This window comes from Salmo salar, chromosome ssa14, assembly GCF_905237065.1.
Source record: "Salmo salar chromosome ssa14, Ssal_v3.1, whole genome shotgun sequence".
Taxonomy (NCBI): domain Eukaryota; kingdom Metazoa; phylum Chordata; class Actinopteri; order Salmoniformes; family Salmonidae; genus Salmo; species Salmo salar.
This window is the reverse complement of record NC_059455.1, coordinates 17,026,360-17,049,070: the sequence shown is the minus strand read 5'-3', so window position 1 is coordinate 17,049,070 and position 22,711 is coordinate 17,026,360. Positions and strand designations below refer to the sequence as shown.

The window sequence follows — 22,711 nt, the reverse complement described above, 5'->3', positions numbered from 1 at the left end:
TGTGTGTGTGTGTGTTCTAATCCTTCTCGAGTGTAGTGTGCTTTGTGGATTCCAATAAAGTATTTAAAATGTGTATCTGGCAGGACGGGGTAGAGGAGACGGAGGGTTTTACCAAAGAAGTTTTGATGACGTGGAGGGAGGCTTTGGCCGCGGAGGCAGGGAGATGCACCGCTCCCAAAGCTGGGAGGAGAGGTAATGGACTACCCTCACTAGAGACACAAGCGCAACTGGAATTTTACGCACATTAACCTTTGACTTCAATGGATGATATATGCAAATGTTGAGTGGGTGCATCTTAAGTTGGTTTCCAGGCTAGTGGAATGAGAATGGTCTGGACCATGGCTTTCCAACCCTGTTCTAGGAGATCTACCATCCTGTAGGTTTTCACTCAAACCCTATTCTAGCCTGATTCTAATAGTTAGCTGGTTGATGCACAATCAGGTTAGTTACAACAGGAAGGTAGCTCTGAAGGAACAGGGTTTAAGAGCCCTGGTCTAAACCCATTTGTTTTATGAGATTTACATATTGTCATGTTGCTTTGTCTGCTTTTACCTGCATGCTCAGTCATCCTTTTTGTCTTTTTTCCTTTTCTTTTTTCAAAGTCACGCTGAGTCTATTTTCTCCCCATCTAGGGGAGACAGAAGGTTTGAAAAGCCAGGAAGAAAAGAGTCAGGTTTGTGTCAATACTTTCTAATAAAGTAATCAATGCAGTATGAATGTAATGTACTTAAATGTCACTTACAGCATTTACAGGTAATAATTTATTTTTCTTTGTCGCTCCTCTGTCTCCATTGACTTGGCAGAAGTTGCTCCTGCCCACTTTCCGATGAATCATAGTAAGTTTGCCCTCCACGCCCTTGCACTTATACACGTCCCTTTCTTGTCAAGGGGAACTAGATGCTGTTTCTCCAAAGAATATAAACTCAGCAAAAAAAGAAATGTCCTCTCACTGTCAACTGCGTTTATTTTCAGCAAACTTAACATGTGTAAATATTTGTATGGACATAAGATTCAACAACTGAGACATAAACTGAACAAGTTCCACAGACACGTCACTAACAGAAATTGAATAATGTGTCCCTGAACAAAGGGGGGTCAAAATCAAAAGTAACAGTCAGTATCTGGTGTGGCTACCAGCTGCATTAAGTACTGCAGTGCATCTCCTCATGGACTGCACAAGACTTGCCAGTTCTTGCTGTGAGATGTTACCCCACTCTTCCACCAAGGCACCTGCAAGTTACCGGACATTTCTGGGGGGAATGGCCCTAGCCCTCACCCTCCGATCCAACAGGTCCCAGATGTGCTCAATGGGATTGAGATCTGGGCTCTTCGCTGGCAATGGCAGAACACTGACGTTCCTGTCTTGCAGGAAATCACGCACTGAACGAGCAGTATGGCTGGTGGCATTGTCATGCTGGAGGGTCATGTCAGGATGAGCCTACAGGAAGGGTACCACATGAGGGAGGAGGATGTCTTCCCTGTAACGCACAGCGTTGCGATTGCCTGCAATGACAACAAACTCAGTCCGATGATGCTGTGACATACTGCCCCAGACCATGACGGACCCTCCACCTCCAAATCGATCCCGCTCCAGAGTACATGCCTTGGTGTAATGCTCATTCCTTCGACGATAAACACGACCATCGCCCCATGTGAGACAAAACTGCGACTCGTCAGTGAAACACATTTTTTGGTAGTCCTGTCTGGTCCAGCGACGGTGGGTTTGTGCCCGTAGGCGACGTTGTCGGTGATGTCTGGTGAGGACATGCCTTACAGCAGACCTACAAGCCCTCAGTCCAGCCTCTCTCAGCCTATTGCGCACAGTCTGAGCACTGATGGAGGAATTGTGCGTTCCTTGTGTAACTCAGGCAGTTGTTGTTGCCATCCTGTACCTGTCCCGCAGGTGTGCTGTTCAGATGTACTGATCCTGTGCAGGTGTTGTTACACGTGGTCTGCCACTGCGAGGACGATCAGCTGTCTGTCCTGTCTCCCTGTAGCACTGTCTTAGGTGTCTCACAATGCGGACATTGCAATTTATTGCCCTGGCCACATCTGCAGTCCTCAAGCCTCTTTGCAGTATGTCTAAGGCACGTTCACGCAGGGACCCTGGGAATCTTTGTTTTGGTGTTTTTCAGAGTCGGTAGGAAGGCCTCTTTAGTGTCTTAAGTTTTCATAACTGTGACCTTAATTGCCTACCGTCTGTAAGCTGTTAGTGTCTTAATGACCATTCCACAGGTGCATGTTCATTAATTGTTTGGACAATCTCATCACTTATTTATTGTCATCAGAGACAGTATCAGGCTAAAAGATTATGTATTGCTACATATGTAATTGAGCAAAAATAAATAAAATGTTGAACTTGATGTTCCCCTTGTTATGAATTAAATTCAAGTTATTCAATTGTTTTCCCTCTCCAGTCCGTGCTAACTACGAGGACGTTGGGACCGGCGTGGGAGGCCTGCCTGTGAGGAAGCACGATTTTACACGCTCAGAGAGCGAGAACTGGCGCACGTCCCGCGACGAAGCAAATGGTGAGGACGGTGACGAGGGGGGGCTGGCGCCTGGCGGGTGCCTCGCGACGCGACAGCGACCGGTGGTGCCCCCCGAGTCCAGGTGTGCCCTGTAGTGATCCTACACTGCTGCCACCATATTGTCCCGTTGGCAGGCGGTGGTTTTAATTGCAGGCCTAACGCGCTACAGGTTGATTTTTAAAAAGGCAGTCTTATTCTGAACTCTTAAATCACAACGTACACCTCAAATCATACTACAGTCCCGTAAAATAGCTTGTCAATATGTCTCTTGTTTAGGACACCTAAGAGAATGGGTTTTCAACAGGGAGTTCTGGAATCCATTCAGACACACCATAACATCCCTCCAAAAAAGTATCACATTGATCTAAAGTAGTGGGCTTCAATGTGAGAGAATGCCTGGGGTAAAGCTGAGTGACAGGGTCTCTAAACCGCTCCTCTCCTCAGACGGGCTGCGGTCGGCAGTGCGGCGAGAGGTGCACCCGGTGGAGCAGCCACGGCAGCGCCGGTTCCCGTTCGACGCCAGAGAGGACGAGCGCGGCTACAGGCGTCCCCGGTCAGGCAGTGGCAGCCTGGAGGAGGATGGGGGCAGCCTGCCAGAGTGGTGCCTGGAGGACGCTGAGGAGGAGACGGGCACCTTCGATTCCTCCGGAGCCTTCCTCTCACTCAAGGTTCGAGTGAGTGTGAACTCCATATAGTCAAACAAACATCACTTGTTAAAGGGATGCGTCGGGATTTTTGCAATGATGCCCTTTATCTACTTCCCCAGCATCAGATGAACTTGTGGATACCATTTTGTATGTTTCTGTGTCTAGTATGAAGAAAGTTAGAGGTAGTTTCGTGAGCCAATGCTAACTAGCGTTAGCACAATGACTTTACTTATTGTAATTTTATTAGAACTTTTATTTAACTAGGCAAGTAAGATAAGAACAAATTATCGAACCAGGGTCTGTAGTGACGCCTCTAGCACTGAGATGCAGTGCCTTAGACTGCTGCGCAACTCGGTAGCTGCTAGCAGATACCCATAGACTTTGTCATTGCGCTAACGCTAATTAGCAACTTCCTTCAAACCACATGCAGAGACATAATAAATGGTATCCACGAGTTAATCTGACTCCTGGGAAGCAGTTAAAGAGCCTCATTGCCAAAATCCCATAGTATTCCTTTAATGAGTGCTGGGACAAATAAAGGTTGAAGAAATTAAGTAGGACCTGCACACATGTTTGAGGTCTATTGAGTAGATATGCAATGATTATTTGTTTTCCCCGATGGGCAATTTGTTTGCAGCTATTACAAAAAGTATGGCACACGGAGCACTGTGGCACATGGAGCACTGTGGCGCACTGTGGCACACGGAAACACTGGCACACGCACTGTGAATGAAAGGCTGCTATGCGAAGGACATATGTAGACTTTCATGACAATTGGTGTGTATACAGTATATATTTCTCTTCCACAGAAAGCTCCCAAGGAGCCCATCCTGGAGGAGGCAGAGCTGGACTTCAGACCCCTGGAGGAGTGTGACGAGGGCCTTGAGGAGGACGGACAGCCCCGGGAGACCAAAAACCCAGACGGAGAGGCAAGGAGAGACCCCGACAGAAAACAGGGTGAGTTAAGAGGAGTAGAAACTATGTCCGGCATACTGTATATTTTTTTCTCTCCCAGTAGTAAACTGTGGAGAGAGAACATCAATGAATGTATCTTGTCTTGTTTTTTTTCCCCAGATGTGGGGAGAGGGGTAGTGGAGGCGCCGCCTGCTCCCTCGCCTCCAGAACCCCGGCCCACCGCCCCTCTGCTGCCCCCCAGCCAGCCCGACAGAGCAGAGGAGCCTGAGAGGCCACTTGAGCGACCCCCAGCCCCGGAACACAGGCCAGAGGCCAACAAAGTCCCCCTGCACGTCCCCATGTCGATGCCCATGTCCAACACAATGCTGGAGTCCCTCCCCATCCCCCACACCGCAGCACACACTCTCACAGGTAGGCTTACACAAGAGCAGGGGAGGAGTACAGTCAAATCTGCCACATTTGTGCCCGCTAAAGGCTGATTGATGACACATTGTAATTGACAATGGGATTTCCTCCAGTAACCTTGTGCTTCAAATATACACACTCAGGATTGCATGTAGTTTGAGGTTGTCACCTGCACATAGTATCTAGAAGCTCCACCTCCATCTGTGACAGACTAACCCTACACCCTCTGTCCTGTCCAGTGTCTCCAGTGTCAGCCCCGTCGTCCACCATCCAGATGCAGCAGAAGCCCCCGGATGTGCCCGTGGCTATGCCCGTCCCGCTGCCCTTCAGCACCAGCCTCATGGCTCAGAGCACGTCTATCATGACCCCCAACATTATGGCCCCCAGCACGGGCCTCATGGCTCCTATTGGAAGACCCACGGTCATGCCACCACACCACACCATGGTTGAAGATGAGCGACTGAAGCTCTTTGAACAGGTAAGTAGACAGACAGTAGGCAGGTTTCTATTGACCCAGGTTTATTTGACAAAAGCTGTGCAGCAAGTAAAATTATTGCGACATTTGTAATAGACACGGCAGACGTAGGATCATTTTTCAGAAGATTAATTTATTTTGTTTAAGTTTATTGCGACAAATGATGGAAATTGTGTTTTTCTAATAAATTGATTGGTGAATAATTATGAAAGTAAGCGGGGCACGTGATGTTATCACATAACTATAAAGCTCCACCACATGTAATTATAAAAGCGTGTTGCTTGCAAAATCCATTTATTAAACTATAATAATGTTTATTTGCTAGACGAGGATTGTCTTGACTTTCAAGAATGCCTGAATTGCTTTGAATTGCAATTTGAAGTTTGACCATCAAATTGTTTGAGATCCCTACTATGACTGCATGTTACACTATGGCACAGACTCTGGCCATAATAAGTAGGCACATGAGAATTATTAGAATAAGGTATGGCAAATATTAGTCAATTCCTGCATTCTATCCATGCTGGCTTTTGCAGGCTATTGAGACATGAAACAGATGGGTGGGCAGGGCATATAGGCTGTCACTTTATTAATAAACTATTTGTCTATATGGATAGTGGAAACACTTCAACCACTTCATTTTTATTTAAATTCAGTTATTTTTTGCATATTTTTTTTAATTTTAGGTGTGACATCCTTACGTCCAACTGTTTTGATCTACATGACAGTTCAATGGAAACTCACTGTGGCAGCCAATTGGCACATCTACTTTCCATCCGGACTTTCTAAATGTTGACGAAAGAAATTACTGGACAAGTAAATGGAAACCTAGCTAATGGCGGTTTCTAGTAGGAGTTAGTTGGTTGCAGAGCTGTGTGTTGAGCAGGGTAGGGAAAGTTAACAAGCTGGTTTTGGTGAAACTGAATTTGGAGCATCTCTGGATGCTCCAAATTCTCTGGATATGAAAAGTGCAGTGTGGGTTCACCTCTGAAACACGCCAAGAATACGGAGAGGATGTTCATTGAATTGTAATGAAATGGAAAACACGCTTCCATTTCCGTTCTGTATATTCCTCTGGGATAAGCTGAGCTAGTGGTGTTTGTTTTGTGATACTGTATACTATCATGATGCTCTACAGGACTAGACAAACATTTTTGGATCCCATGTAAAATCTCCTGCTGTTGTGCTCTTAAGCAAGGAGCTTTACCCCCATCAAGTAAAATAATTGCACTGTTAGGCTACTGTATAAAACACGTGGTCAAGCCATCTGGAGAGCTACTGGGTGTACAGGCTTTGGATACAGCCCTGCTCAAATACCTGAGTCCACCTATCAAGGTCCTGTTGAGCTGCTGCTTTAAAAAAAAAAATGTAATAATGAGTGGGGCACGAACAAAAGCCTACACACCCAGTAGCTCTCCTGGAGGATGTAAACATTACAATTACCAACCAAATACAATGCAATAATCAATGACAATGTAATACTCAGAAAAACCCTACGAGAAATAAGAAATATGAAGGACACTAAGGAAGCATGGGTCAGTTCCAATAGCAGATTTACAGTTCATTCATAAAGTATTTAGACCCATTCACCTTTTCCACATTTTGTTACGTTACAGCGTTATTCTAAAATGAATGTTCTTTTTTCCCCCTCAATCTACACACAATACCCCCAATACAGGTTTTTAGAAATCTTTGCAAATGTATTAATAAAAAACAGAAACCTTATTTGCATAAGTATTCAGACATTTTGCTATGCGACTCGAAATTGAGCTCGGGTGCATCCTGTTTCCATTGATCATTCTTGATGTTTCTACAACTTGATTGGAGTCCACCTGTGGTAAATTCAATTGATTGGACATGATTTGGAAAGGCACACACCTGTCTACATAAGGTCCCACAGTTGACAGTCCATGTCAGAGCAAAAACCAAGCCATGAGGTTGAAGGAATTGTCCATAGAGCTCCAAGACAGGATTGTGTCAAGGCACAGATCTGGGCAAGGGTACCAAAAAATGTCTGCAGCATTGAACGTCCCCAAGAACACAGTGGCCTCCATCATTCTTAAATGGAAGAAGTTTGAAACCACCAAGACTCTTCCTAGAGCTGGCCGCCCGGCCAAACGGAGCAATCGAGAGAAGGTCCTTGGTCAGGGAGGTGATCAAGAACCTGATGGTCACTCTGACAGAGCTCCAGAGTTCGTCTGTAGGGATGGGAGAACTTTCCAGAAGGACAACCATCTCTGCAGCACTCCACCAATCAGGCCTTTATGGTAGAGTGGTCAGATGGAAGTCACTCCTCAGTAAAAGGCACATGACAGCCCATTTTGGAGTTTGGCAAAAGGCACCTAAATGACTCTCAGACCATGACGAACAAGATTCTCTGGTCTGATGAAACCAAGATTTGAACTCTTTGGCCTGAATGCCAAGCGTCACATCTGGAGGAAAGATGAACAGAGCAAAGTACAGAGATCCTTGATGAAAACCTGCTCCACAGCGCTTAGGACCTCAGACTGGGGCGAAGGTTCACCTTCCAACAGGACAATGACCCTAAGCACACAGCCAAGACAACGCAGGAGTGACTTTGGGACAAGTCTGATTTGTCCTTGAGTGGCCCAGCCAGAGCCCGGACTTGAACTATATACATGCATGCATACATGGGGGTACCGGTTAGTTGAGGTAGTATGTAGAGTTAAAGTGACTATGCATAGATGACAACAGAGAGTGGCAGTGGGGGGGTTGCAAATAGTCTGGGTAGCAACTTGACTAGATGTTCAGGAGTATTATGGCTTGGGGGTAGAAGCTGTTTAGAAGCCTCTTGGACCTAGACTTGGCACTCCGGTACCGCTTGCCGTGTGGTAGCAGGGAGAACAGTCTATGACTAGGGTGGCTGGAGTCTTTGACAATTTTTAGGGCCTTCTTCTGGTGTAGAGGTCCTGGATGGCAGGAAGCTTGGCCCCAGTAATGTACTGGGCCATTCGCACTACCCTCTGTAGTGCCTTGTGGTCGGAGGCTGAGCAGTTGCCATACCAGGCAATGACGCAACCAGTCAGGATGCTCTTGATGGTGCAGCTGTAGAACCTTTTGAGGATTTGAAGACCCATGCCAAATCTTTTCAGTCTCCTGGTTTTGTCGTGCCTGCTTCACGACTGTCATGGTGTGCTTGGACCACGTTAGTTTGTTGGTGATGTGGACACCAAGGAACTTGAAGCTCTCAACCTGCTCCACTGCAGCCCCGTCGATGAGAATGGGGGCGCGCTCAGTCCTCTTTTTCCTGTAGTCCACAATCATGTCCTTTGTCTTGACCACGTTGAGGGAGAGGTTGTTGTCCTGGCACCACACGGCCAGGTCTCTGACCTCCCTGTAGGCTGTCTCGTTGTTGTCAGTGATCGGGCCTACCACTGTTGTGTCATCGGCAAATTTAATGATGGTGTTGGAGTCATGGTGTGCCAAGCTTGTAGCGTCATACCCAAGAAGACTCGAGGCTGTAATCGCTGCCAAAGGTGCTTGAGCAAAGTACTGAAAAAAGGGTCTGAATACTTATGTAATTTTGACATTTAAGTTAGAAACCTTTCTAGAAACCTGTTTTTGCTTTGTTATGGGGTATTGTGTGTAGATTGATGAGGGGGGAAAACTATTTAATCCATTTTAGAATATGCCTTTAATAACAATGTGGGATAAGTGAAGGGGTCTGAAGACTTTCCAAATGCACTGTATTGATGAAAGTAATATATTTAGAGCCTATACATGGTCCATATTATCAGGCAGGTGTAGTCTTTTAGCAATAAGCATTAGCCTATCACATGTATCCTGATGCATCATAGTGGCTACATGACTTAAGCATGGTGTTGCTCCTCTGCATTGTTTACAGCAATGGGCTAATCATTAGTGAGATCGGTGTTTCCCTAACTGTGGGGCGCGTCCCTCTTGGAGGGGTCTCAGTCTGGCTTTTAAACTTACTCTTGAAAGTTGTGATCATAGAAAGCACAAGGTGCACATTCGAAATTGGGCACTGCATCATCAGTTCTCTTGTCATGTCAGTCAAGTTTGGGAACTCCTGAGTTAGATCAAACTCTAAATATGAGCTTGTTGCTTGTTTTTAATGTGCTTAAAAATAAATACCACTGGCACTAATAAAATTGTGATTTAAAAAAATAAAACAAATGTATTTACAAATAGTGTAATTGTGTGAATTTTACACTGGATATAGGCCTACCCTTTATTCAGTTGAATGGCGAATGGACGATGAGCCAGGCACTGATTTGTGAAACGCTGCCAATTGCTCAGTATTTGGAGTTGAGAAATAAATCATACAGCACTGGAAAGCTGGGATCCCGTTCTTTTCAAGTGATGGCGGTCTCTTCCCAAGATTGCATTTAGGAATGTTGCGCAGTGACTGGACTTAGTTGAACACATTGCTTTCCACGCAACAATCGGCTATATGAGGAGTTGCGCTCTCTTGCCGCACGACAGTTGACGTTCCGCTCGAACTAGGCTATATGTGCGTGTGATAAATAAATAAAATAGCTCATTAACATCTTCGGGAACTAATAATAGTTTAAAAAACAGATTAAGACTACAGCCCTCAAACTCCACTCTGGACCTTGAAGCCAGTTCCACTGCATTTTATTCATTGTTCACCATTGTTAGACCTGGGACACCAGGTGGCGTGTGTGTAATTAATTATCAGGTAGAACTGAAAACCAGTAGGTTCCGGACCTCGTAGGGTAAGAGTTGAATACCCCTGGACTAAAGAAGAGCATCATTACAATATATTTTTTTTCTCTGGCCAAAGCGGTGCCTGTCAATACAATACATGATTCTACTCCGATGCGCTCTGCAGATATTGGGAGAACAGTGCACAACACATTGCATTCGGAGGACACCTTTTGATACAACTCTGATCGAGTAATTTATATATTTATTTTAAATGTATAACTTAAATCTATATTCTACTTGTCCAACAATTTGTTTCACTTGTCCCGGACAAGTGTTAATTAATGTCGAGCCCTGCTCTACATGTACCCTTTGAATGTACAATAAAGGTGTCTACCCCCATCTCTTTCTCACTCTTCCCGTTTTCACTCTCTCTACTTGTGAAGGAAGCAGAGAAGATGGTGGCGTATCTACAGGACAGTGACGACCGGCTGGCTGCCAAGAGCTCAGCACCCAAACCAGCTGGCCTGCCGCTCACACATGAGGCTGCTCTGAAGTGGTTCTATAAAGACCCCCAGGGAGAGATGCAGGGTAAGACAGAGGGAGAGAGTAGAGGGAGAGAGTGAAGGGAGGGGGGGGCTTCTTTGAATGAAAATCTGCATGCTCTGCAACCAGTATCATTTCAACTAGTCACCACTGCTGGAGAGAGACTGGGTTCTTTATCGATTATCAATGGCGCGGACTGTTCAGAGTGCATACACGTGCATTTCATGGTATAAAGTAAATTATGAATCTGATTCGAAGGGTTTGTACAGCCCTGGAATATAATTTGAAATAGTCAGACTCAGAACAACTTTCATTTAAAACATAAAAAAAAATGTAATGGAGAAATGTAAAAGTGACATTTGTTAAATGTAATCATCTCCCCCTCTCCAGGTCCGTTCAGTAACCCGGAGATGACAGAGTGGTTCCAGGCAGGCTACTTCACAATGACCCTGCTGGTGAAGAGAGGCTGTGACGAGGTCTTCCAACCCCTGGGGGAGATCATCAAAATGTGGGGCAGGGTCCCCTTCGCCCCTGGACCAGCACCGCCACCCTTACTGGTAACCATCACACACACCTGAGCTCCATCTAGCATTCACTACTTTGAAATATTGTCAAATAATCTTGATAATAAACACTTCTGCGAGCAGGCCTTTCTAATCGACCTGGCCGGGGTATCCTGGAATGACATTGACCTCATCCTGTCAGTAGATGATGCCTGGCTATTCTTTTAAAAGAGCCTTCCTCACCATCTTAAATAAGCATGCCCCACTCAAAAAATGTAGAACTAGGAATAGATATAGTCCTTGGTTCACTCCAGACCTGTCTGCCCTTGACAGCACAAAAACATCCTGTGGCGTTCTGCATTAGCATCGAATAGCCCCCGTGATATGCAACTTTTCAGGGAAGTTAGGAACAGATATACACAGGCAGTTAGAAAAGCCAAGGCTAGCTTTTTCAAGCAGAAATTTGCTTCCTGCAACACAAACTCAAAAAAGTTCTGGGACACTGTAAAGTCCATGGAGAATAAGAGCACCTCCTCCCAGCTGCCCACTGCTCTGAGGCTGCTCTGAGGCTAAACACTGTTACCACCGATAAATCCACTATAATTGAGAATTTCAATAAGCATTTCTCTATGGCTGGCCATGCTTTCCACCTACCCCTACCCCGGTCAACTGCCCGGCACCCTCCACAGCAACGCGCACAAAGCCACTACCATTTCTCCTTCAGCCAAATCCAGATAGCTGATGTTCTGAAAGGGCTGCAAAATCTGGACCCATACAAATCAACCGGGCTAGACAATCTGGACCATCTTTCTAAAATGATCTGCCGAAATTGTTGCAACCCCTATTACTAGCCTGTTCAACCTCTCTTTCGTATCGTCTGAGATTCCCAAAGATTGGAAAGCTGCCTCGGTAATCCCCCTCTTCAAAGGGGGTGACACTCTAGACGCAAACTGCTACAGACCTATATCTATCCTACCCTGTCTTTCTAAGGTCTTCGAAAGCCAAGTTAACAAACAGATTACCGACCATTTCGAATCCCACCGTACCTTCTCCGCTATGCAATCTGGTTTCAGTGCTGGTCATGGGTGCACCTCAGCCACGCTCAAGGTCCTAAACGACATCATAACCGCCATCGATAAGAGACATTACTGTGCAGCCGTATTCATCGACCTGGCCAAGGCTTTCGACTCTTGTCAATCACCATATTCTTATTGGCGGACTCGACAGCCTTGGTTTCTCAAATGATTGCCTCGCCTGGTTCACCAACTACTTCTCAGACAGAGTTCAGTGTGTCAAATCGGAGGGCCTGTTGTCCGGACCTCTTGCAGTCTCCATGGGTGTGACACAGGGTTCAATTCTCGGGCCGACTCTTCTCTGTATACATCAATGATGTTGCTCTTGCTGCTGGTGATTCTCTGATCCACCTCTACGCAGACGACACCATTCTGTATACTTCTGGCCCTTCTTTGGACACTGTGTTAACTAACCTCCAGACGAGCTTCCATGCCATACAACTCTCCTTCTGTGGCCTCCAACTGCTCTTAAACGCATGCTATTCAATGCATGCTATTCAATTGATCATTGCCCGCACCTGCTCGCCCGTCCAGCATCGCTACTCTGGTCGTCTCTGACTTAGAATATGTGGACAACTACAAATACCTAGGTGTCTGGTTAGACTGTAAACTCTCCTTCCAGACTCACATTAAGCATCTCCAATCCAAAATTAAATCTTGAATCGGCTTCCTATTTCGCAACAAAGCATCCTTCACTCATGCTTCCAAACATACCCTCGTAAAACTGACCATCCTACCGATCCTCGATTTCGGTGATGGTATCTATAAAATAGCCTCCAATACCCTACTCAATAAACTGGATGCAGTCTATCACAGTGCCATCCGTTTTGTCACCAAAGCCCCATACACTACCCACCATTGCGACCTGTACGCTCTCGTTGGCTGGCCCTCGCTTCATACTCGTCGCCAAACCCACTGGCTACAGGTTATCTACAAGTCTATGCTAGGTAAAGCCCCGCCTTACCTCAGCTCACTGGTCACCATAGCAGCACCCACTCGTAGCACACGCTCCAGCAGGTATATCTCACTGTTCACCCCCAAAGCCAATTCCTCTTTTGGTCGTCTTCCCTTCCAGTTCTCTGCTGCCAATGACTGGAACGAACTGCAAAAATCTCTGAAGCTGGAGACTCATATCTCCCTCACTAGCTTTAAGCACCAGCTGTCAGAGCAGATCACTACACCTGTACACAGCCCATCTGTAAACAGCCCATCTACCTACCTCATCCCCATACTGTATTAATTATCTTGCTCCTTTGCACCCCAGTATCTCTACTTGCACATTCATCTTCTGCACATCTACCATTCCAGTGTTTAATTGCTATATTGTAATTACTTCGCCACCATGGCCTATTTATTGCTTTAACTTACCTCATTTGCACTCACTGTATATAGACTTTTTGTTTTCTTTTGTTCTACTGTATTATTGACTGCATGTTTTGTTTATTCCATGTGTAACTCTGTTGTTGTATGTGTCGAATTGCTATGCTTTATCTTGGCCAGGTCGCAGTTGCAAATGAGAACTTGTTCTCAACTAGCCTACCTGGTTAAATAAAGGTTAAATAAAAATAGTTCTATAGGCAATTCAAAATTATTCGGACGCACCGTCGACCACTTTAGTCTTCTCGTTGTCAAGACAAAGCAAGTTTGTGTTGGCCGCCTGCACTTCAGAAGGAAAATCTTGTGAATGTTGAAGTTATTTATTCTACAAGTCAGAGGCGTGTTAGCTGTACATGTATTGCGCTCCACAACGTTTTGCCATGTTGAACGCATCCAAGGTGGTCGTCCGCTTGCCGATCCCTATGTCTAACTCCCCGTCTGTGTTCACAGGGTGACGCTGGGGACCAGGAGCGTCTGAAACTGCAGCAGGAGCTGACTGCCCTCAACCTGTACCAGCTGCAGCAGCTGCAGTACCAGTACCTGTTAAGGCAGCAGTACGCCCAGGCGCTGGCCCAGCAGAAAGCCCAGGCCCTCAGCTCAGCACCACACCAGCAGCAGCAGCAACAGCAGCAGCAGATCAACCTGCTCCTCCAGCAATACCAGGCCCTGAAGATGAGGTCAGCGGAACACACGTAAGCGTACCCGTGCGTACACACCTCTACTGCAGTACCAGGCCCTTAAGATGAGGTCGCGGAGCATACTGTACGTAAGAACAAACACACACCTACAGTAATACCAGTGTCCGAGAACATGTCAGGCACACATTAACACAGAGTAGGGTGAAGTTGCCCCTTGACACTAATCTTGGGTCAGTATAGCATTTTCCCCACTAATGGTTAAGTTTAGAATTGTGGGAGAGGAAACTGATCCTAGATCTGTAGTTAGGTGAAACGTCATCTTGTAGAACCCTCACACACACACAGCAATACCTGAAGCCCTCAAGATGACATCACACATACAGATAATGCAATGTCGATCGTGTTAATGTTGGTAATGTAACTTGTTTCTCTGTCGGTCTCCCTGTCTAGAACATCCGAGAGTCTCTTACCTCCGGTGACGCGGTCCATGTCTGTACCAGACTCCCAGGGTTCTGTGTGGGAAATGCAGCACCCCTCCTCTCAGGTCTCTTGCACACCAAACATCCAGCAACCTGCCCCAAGTGGTACGTCTCAACCCAGAACACACAAACTTGCACAGAATTTGTTTTGGCTGATGTTTTATAGCATATAGAGCTTTTGGTAGTTTGAGGATCTGAACCTCAATTTACAAAAAGAAGAAAAACCTCAATTGTATGATCTATAATGGCCATCTGGCCTGACTGTCTGTTTTATGTCCTGTGCAGCGTGGGAGGGCAGCAGTGTGTGGGATCTGCCCATAGACTCCATGGCCCAGGCCCCCACCATAGAACAGATGCAACAGCTGGAGAAGAACAAGGCTGCTAAAGTAAGAGCACCGTATTGTCTATACTTATGCAATCCTTAGTTTCAGATCTAGACGTAGTGCTCAGGGGTTGGGCTCAATGAATGGGGGAATTGGAACATTTGAAACACTTTTTTTTAAAGCTAGACTAGATTCAGCACCACAGATACTGAGATACAACCCTTTGCTCTCACAGTCACACTGGAGCAAAACAGCGGTGGAGTTTGGCCTTGCGATTTCAATGATCTTAGTTGTTGCGGAAATCGGCCCGATATTGCTGTTTAATTAGTGCCTCGCTGAATCTACCTTTTAAACAATGCTATGAAAATGATACAATGTGATTTGCTTTTTTAAAGGTCTCTCCTCCTCATCTACTGGAGATGGAGCGGCGTGAGGCTGAGCTGAGGGCCAAGAGGGAAGAGGAGGAGAAGGAGAGGAAAAGACTGGAGGAAGCGTTACGGGCCCGACAGGAGGAGGAACGCAAACGCCTGGAGGAGGAGCTAGCACGTCATAAACAGGTTAGGGGGGGGGTGGTCATCAGACTGTTTCCTGCTGAAATAAGATGGTCATAATACCACGCTTTAGAGAAGTTGGTATGAAATGTTTAGAATTTCAGCTGCACCACACCTAGTCTTTGTTGATGTTCAGTACATGTTTGCCTAGAGTTGCAAGTTTGACCCAGTAGCCGGTCTATTCCTAGAAAGAGGCCTTGATTTCTGTTTAATGCAACTCATTTGATGGATTTTTACTATACACAGGAGGAGGAGTTGAGGCAGCGGGAGCAGGAGGAGGCACAACGCAGACAGAAGGAGGAAGAGGAACGGCAGGCACAGGAGGAGGCCCTCCGCAGACTGGAGGAAAGGAGGAGGGAGGAGGAAGAGCGGAAGCAAAGGGAAGAGTTCCTCCGTAAACAGGTACTGGGCTTCAGAATAAAGACCGTATCAGGGCCCATAATCATGAAGCGTCTCAAAGTAGGAGTGCTGATCTAGGATTAGTTTTCATTTTAGATCACATGTAAAAGTACTCCTTCACTGCGATGGTTATTTTCGAGGTCATTGTAGATCCGCAATAATGGTTTGGAGATGACATGGCCTAAAAAGGCGTCAGCATGCTTCAGTTCGGCTGGTCCCTAGCCGAACTCTGCTTACTGAACGAGTGTGCTCACATACTCCCTTAAGACCGTAGCTTGAAAAAAACGGCAATAGTACTGTTTGTCCATTATGGGACGCCGTTGGCAGAATACACTTCCTCAAAATAGTCAGAATGAATCAAAGGTAACTCACGATATGTCATTAATTTTGACGTTTTTGCCGAAGAGATCTGGCAATTTTACATCTAAGGTGTTTGGTGCAGTATTTAGCACGAGTCGTCTCGTTGAATGACAACAAAGACTTTACTGAAGAATCCCTACTGTTGACCAATCACAGATGAAGGGGTGTAGCAGTCGGCTCTTAACTTAAGCTTGCCTCCAGAAAAAAAAGCTGTGCCTTAACAACCGGGGAAAAAAACAAGTACATTAGTGTCTAGTTTGAGAAACGGACACCTCCCAAATCCTCAACTGGCAGCTTCATTAACCTCTCTAGGGTAGGTGGGACGCAATCGTCCCACACTATTCAACAGCCAGTGAAAAATCAGAGCGCCAAATTCAAAACCACAAAATGTCATAATTCAAAGTTGTCAAACATAGGACTATTTTACACCATTTTATAGATGCACTTCTCCTGAATCGAACCACGTTGTCCGATTTCAAAAAGGCTTTACAGCGAAAGCAAAACATTAGATTATGTTAGGAGAGTACATAGACACAAATAATCACACAGCCATTTTCAAAGCAACTACATGCATCACAAATACCCAAAACACAGCTAAATGAAGCACTAACCTTTGACGATCTTCATCAGATGACACTCCTAGGACATCATGTTACACAATACATGCATTTTTTTGTTCGATAAAGTTCATATTTATATATAAAAACAGCATTTTACATTGGCATGTGACGTTCAGAAAATATTTTCCCTCAAATACTGCCGGTGATCAGCACCACAATTGACAAAAATACTTGTCATAAACGTTGATAAAATATTAAACTGTCATTCAAAGAATTATAGATGAACATCTCCTTTATGCTAACGCTGTGAAAGATTTCAAAAAAGCTTCACGAGGAAAGCACACTTTGCAATAATCTGGGTACTGCGCTCAGAAAAATACACTAGGCAATACAGATAGCCGCCATTTTGGAGTCATCTAAAATCATAAATTGCATTAGAAATATTCCCTTACCTTTGATCTTCATCAGAAGGCACTTCCAGGAATCCCAGGTCCACAATAAATGTTGTTTTGTTCGATAAACTCCATAATTTGTCCGAATAGCTCCTTGTTGTTCGCGCGTTCAGTTCAGCTACTCCAAATGTAGGAAGCACGCCGAAAATGTCACGAAGAAAAGTAAAAAAATATATATATTTACGTTCGTTCAAACATGTCAAACGTTGTAAAGCATCAATCTTTAGGGCCTTTAGAACGTGAAACTTCAAGAATATTCCAACCGGACAGTTCCAGTGTGTTGAAAAATGTTTTGGAAAACAGGTCCCTTCTGACATGAATGCGCGCCAATGAACTGATGGGTCTACAAATTCCCAGCCTTCTTGTTCGGTCTCTGTTCATCATAGACGCCTCAAACAACTTTCTAAAGACTGTTGACATCTAGTGGAACCCTAACTCACTGTGTTCGATTGGCAATGACTTGAAAGGACTACAAGCACCAGAATTCTCACTTCCTGGTTAGATTTTTCTCAGGTTTTTGCCTGCCATATGAGTTCTGTTATACTCACAGACATCATTCAAACAGTTTTAGAAACTTCAGAGTGTTTTCTATCCAAATCTACTAATAATATGCATATTCTAGTTCCTGGGCCCGAGTAGTAGGCCGTTTAATTTGGGTGCGTTTTTCATCCGGCCGTGAAAAGTCTTCCCTGTGGCTCAGTTGGTAGAGCATGGTGTGTGCAACGCCAAGGTTGTGGGTTTGATTCCCACGGGGGGCCAGTACAAAAAAAATAATATTATATGAAATGTATGTATTCACTACTGTAAGTCGCTCTGGATAAGAGCGTCTGCTAAATGACTAAAATGTAAATGTAAATACTGCCCCCTACCCTAGAGGTTAAATAGTGCCCGCAAAACACCAGTCTCAACGTCAACAGTGAAGAGGCGACTCTGGGATGCTGGCCTTTTTAGGCAGAGTTACAAAGAAAGAGCCATATCTCAGACTGGCCAATAAAAATAAAATATTAAGATGGTCAAAAGAACACAGACACTGGACAGAGGAACTCTGCCAAGAAAGCCAGCATCCCGGAGTCGCCTCTTCACTGTTGACGTTGAGACTGGTGTTTTGCGGGTTCTATTTAATGAAGCTGGCAGTTGAGGACTTGTAAGGAATCTGTTTCTTGAACTAGACACTCTAATGTACTTGTTCTCTTGCTCAGTTGTGCACCGGGGCCTCCCACTCCTATTCTGGTTAGAGCCAGTTTGCGCTGTTCTGTGAAGGGAGTAGTACACAGCGTTTAAGGGATCTGCAGTTTCTTTGCAATTTCTCACATGGAATAGCCTTCATTTCTCAGAACAAGAATAGACTGACGAGTTTCAGAAGGAAGTTCTTTGTTTCTGGCCATTTTTGAGCCTGTAACCGAACCCACAAATGCTGATACTCAACTAGTCTAAAGAAGGCCAGTTTTATTGCTTCTTTAACCTGTTGGGGATAGGGGGCAGTATTTGCACTGCCGGATAAAAAACGTACCCGATTTAATCTGGTTACTACTCCTGCCCAGTAACTAGAATATGCATATAATTGTTTGATTTGGATAGAAAACACCCTAAAGTTTCTAAAACTGTTTGAATTGTGTCTGTGAGTATAACAGAACTCATTTGGCAGGCCAAAACCTGAGAAGATTCCAAACAGGAAGCGCTCTCTCTGACTATTTCTTGGCCTTCTTGATCATCTCTATCCAAAACAGGGGATCTCTGGCATAACGTGACATTTTCTAACGCTCCCATAGGCTCTCAGAAGGCGCCAGAACGATGAATGATGACTTTGCAGGCCATGGCTGAAAAACAGTAGCGCATTTGGATAGTGGTCGATCTGAGAACAATGAGACTGGGGCGCTCGTGAACGAGACTCCACCATGTTTACATTTTCAGTCTTTGAACGAAAACAACGACTCCCGGTCGGAATATTATCGCTTTTTTACAAGAAAAATCGCATAAAAATTGATTTTTAAACAGCGTTTGACATGCTTCGAAGTACGGTAATGGAATATTTTGAATTTTTTTGTCACGAAACGCGCCGGGCGTGTCACCCTTCTTTACCCTTCGGATAGTGTCTTGAACGCACGAACAAAACGCCGCTATTTGGATATAACTATGGATTATTTGGAACCAAACCAACATTTGTTATTGAAGTAGAAGTCCTGGGAGTGCATTCTGACGAAGAACAGCAAAGGTAATCCAATTGTTCTTATAGTAAATCTGAGTTTGGTGAGGGCCAAACTTGGTGGGTGTCAAAATAGCTAGCCTGTGATGGCCGGGCTATCTACTCAGAATATTGCAAAATGTGCTTTCACCGAAAAGCTATTTTAAAATCGGACATAGCGATTGCATAAAGGAGTTCTGTATCTATAATTCTTAAAATAATTATGTTTTTTGTGAACGTTTATCGTGAGTAAATTCACCGGAAGTAATCGGTGGGAATGCTAGTCACATGCTAGTCACATGCTAATGTAAAAAGCTGGTTTTTGATATAAATATGAACTTGATTGAACAAAACATGCATGTATTGTATAACATAATGTCCTAGGAGTGTCATCTGATGATCATCAAAGGTTAGTGCTGCATTTAGCTGTGGTTTTGGTTTTTGTGACATTATATGCTAGCTTGAAAAATGGGTGTCTGATTATTTCTGGCTGGGTACTCTGCTGACATAATCTAATGTTTTGCTTTCGTTGTAAAGCCTTTTTGAAATCGGACAGTGTGGTTAGATTAACGAGAGTCTTGTCTTTAAAATGGTGTAAAATAGTCATATGTTTGAGAAATTGAAGTAATAGCATTTCTAAGGTATTTGAATATCACGCCACGGGATTCCACTGGCTGTTGAGTAGGTGGGACGTAAGCGTCCCACCTAGCCCATAGAGGTTAATCAGCACCACAGTTTTCAGCTGTGCTAACATAATTGCAAAATGGTTTTCTAATAATCAATTAGCCTTTTTAAAATGATGAACTTGGATTAGCTAACACAACGTGCCATTGGAACACAGGAGTGATGGTTTCTGATAATGGCCCTATGTAGAGATATTCCATAAAAAATCTGCTGTTTCCATCTACAATAGTAATTTACAACATTAACAATGTCTACACTGTATTTCTGATCAATTTGATGTTATTTTAATGGATAAAAAAATGTGCTTCTCTTTCCAAAACAAGGAGATTTCTAAGTGACCCCAAACTTCTGAACGGGGGTGTATGTACGAACTCTACTGAACTGTTTCAGCTGCGAAGCATGCTGAAGCCTTAAAATAGAAGCATGTCTGTTCTACGAAATACATTACTAAATAAATGTTTTCTCTAAGGTTGTATTTTCTCTCTTAATGCTGTGTGCACTGAACTGGCGTGCATGATTGTTGCTGACGCTCCGATGTTTAGAAGAAGTGAATTAAACTGCGACGCTCAACTTGAACAGCGGTGTGTAGCCTTCTGTTGCTGCTGGCAAAGTCATTTAAAGCCTATACTTTATCACTCAGGATGTAGCTTTATTTACAGTTATAGTGTTTTTGCCATGTAATGTTAAAACAGTCAGACAACCCCATTGTAAAATATTTAACTGTGTTCTATGCCAGCCATTGTAAAATATTTAACTGTGTTCTATGCCAGATAAATATTCCTCTCGAGACGCATCCTATGGCTCTTCACAACATGAGAGGGAAACATTCATTCTGACCATCTACAATTATACTCATTTTGGAGTAGAATGTCCATTTTTAAAAGTTACCGGAATTGAGTTTCTCAGTCCTTCTACATCGGAATCTGTACTCCCTAAGCAAGGGGACTGGAATTGGTTACATTTGCAGTTTAATGCATGTACAAAATTATCCTTGTTCCCTAAAAGCATGAAAGGGGAGATCGACTTAAGTTTCAGTCATGGGGATTTTTTTTCCTTTAAAATAATATGATCAGAGGTGACCTGATCCTAGATGAGTACTCCTACTCTTAGTTGCTTTGTGAATACGGGCCCAGAGCTGCTGTGGCTAATGCTAAAAGGCATATTGCTACATCGTGTTAATACTGAAGTTGACCCTGTTCTAACAAGCACATTTCTCCCCAGGAGGAGGAGCGCCGGAAGCAGGAGGAGCAGCGCCGGAAGCAGGAGGAGGAGCGCCGGGAGGAGGAGCGCCGGAAGCAGGAGGAGGAGCGCCAGAAGCAGGAGGAGCTGGAGGCCCTGAGGAGGTGCGAGGAGGAGAAGCGGCTGGAGGAGGCGGCCGCGTTGGCGTTGGCACGGCAACAGCAGGAGGAGGCGAAGAGGAGGGAGCAGGATGCCGCGAGGCAGCAGGAGCTAGCCAGACAGAGGCAACAGCAGCAGGAGGCGCTCCGCCGACTACAGCAGCAACAGCAGCAGCAACAATTAGCCCAGATGAAGGTGACTAATATTATAACACTAACACAACACAAAATACACCTTACACTACAGCGCAGCAACAACTAGCACAGGTAAGGGTAACATACTTAGTATGCACACACACTATACACACCTACCACTACACTACACACCATATATAACTACCAAAGTAACTTTGTAGTCAGAACATCACTGAATACTGTATTTTAAGGTACCTACAATTTATCATGAAAAATGTACTGGTTACCGGACTACCTTCGCTCCTTTTCCCTGTCTCGTAGCTGCCGTCGTCCTCTAAGTGGGGCCAGCAGTCAGCAGTCACGGCAGTAGCCATCTCCCAGTCCCAGAACGCCCTGTCGCTCGCTGAGATCCAGAAAGTGGAGGAGGAGAGGGAACGACAAGCACGAGAAGAGGTGTGAGCATAGGGGCTGAGTTCGTAGAGGGATACAGAGGCACTGCAGTATAGTGCTACCAATCTGGACAATGCACAACAGCATTTTGGATACCATAATACAATTTCACTTTATATCAACTGTTGTTTAAAAAGGGTCTAAACTGTTAAATCCTTCTCAACCCAACTCTACCTTTGAGTTTTTCTCCCCTCAATCACCTGTCAATCACCAAACTGTTTTCGTGCAATGTTTATAAGGAGCGCAGTAGATCTCACTTTCCCTCTCCCCTCCCCTCCCTCCATGCAGCAGCGGCGCCAGCAAGCAGAGCTCCTGAAGCTCCAGCAGCAGCAGGCCCTGCAGGAGGCCCTGCAGCCTCAGGCCAAGCTCTCTGGTTGGGGCAGCGTGGCCAAGCAGCCGGCCGCCACCAAGTCCCTGCTGGAGATCCAGAGGGAGGAGGCCCAGCAGGTGAAGCAGAGGAAGGAGCAGGGGGGTGGGAGCCAGCAGCCCAGTCACCCCACCGTCACCCAGCAGAACCGCGCCCAGAACAGAGCTGTGAGTCACTCGTTGGTCTGGTCTGTTCATTCATTCATTTAATTCGTCTGCATTCATTCTGGGTAGGTCTTCCATGTCATTTATTAGGACTGTGTTGATAGTGGTGTCTAAAACGGTGTTTCTCAAACCTTTCTTTGAGGACCCCCAGATGTTTCAAAGATTAGCACACCTGATTCATCTAATCAAGGGATTTGATGATTAGTTGACAAGCTGAATCAGGTGTTCTAGTTCTGGATTAAATCAAATACGTTGAACGTCTGGGGGGGCCCAGGAGAAGAGGTCGGGCAAACACTGCTCTAAATCAGACTACCGTAATTTCCGGACTATTAAGCGCACCTGAATATAAATAAGCCACACATGTCTGTAAGCCGCAGGTGCCTACCGGTACATTGAAACAAATGAACTTTACACAGGCTTTAACGAAACACGGCTTGTAACAACAAATAAACAGGCTTTAACGAAACACGGCTTGTAACAACAAATAAACAGGCTTTAACGAAACACA

The 22,711-nt window shown here is 45.0% G+C and overlaps 1 protein-coding gene across 1 annotated transcript in view; it reads left to right on the top strand.

Annotated features, from left to right (window-relative positions):
* The window catches only part of gigyf2 (GRB10 interacting GYF protein 2), a 46,768-nt gene that overhangs the window by 4,334 nt on the left and 19,723 nt on the right, over nt 1-22,711 (top strand). Inside the window, 19 exon segments of the mRNA XM_014139587.2 lie at nt 84-192; nt 633-673; nt 804-836; nt 2,418-2,548; nt 2,550-2,613; nt 2,976-3,205; nt 3,988-4,135; nt 4,253-4,504; nt 4,738-4,976; nt 10,070-10,214; nt 10,560-10,726; nt 13,573-13,814; nt 14,211-14,344; nt 14,525-14,625; nt 14,958-15,119; nt 15,360-15,515; nt 20,972-21,283; nt 21,544-21,675; nt 21,961-22,206. Coding sequence (XP_013995062.2) covers nt 84-192; nt 633-673; nt 804-836; nt 2,418-2,548; nt 2,550-2,613; nt 2,976-3,205; nt 3,988-4,135; nt 4,253-4,504; nt 4,738-4,976; nt 10,070-10,214; nt 10,560-10,726; nt 13,573-13,814; nt 14,211-14,344; nt 14,525-14,625; nt 14,958-15,119; nt 15,360-15,515; nt 20,972-21,283; nt 21,544-21,675; nt 21,961-22,206 — 3,044 coding nt within the window.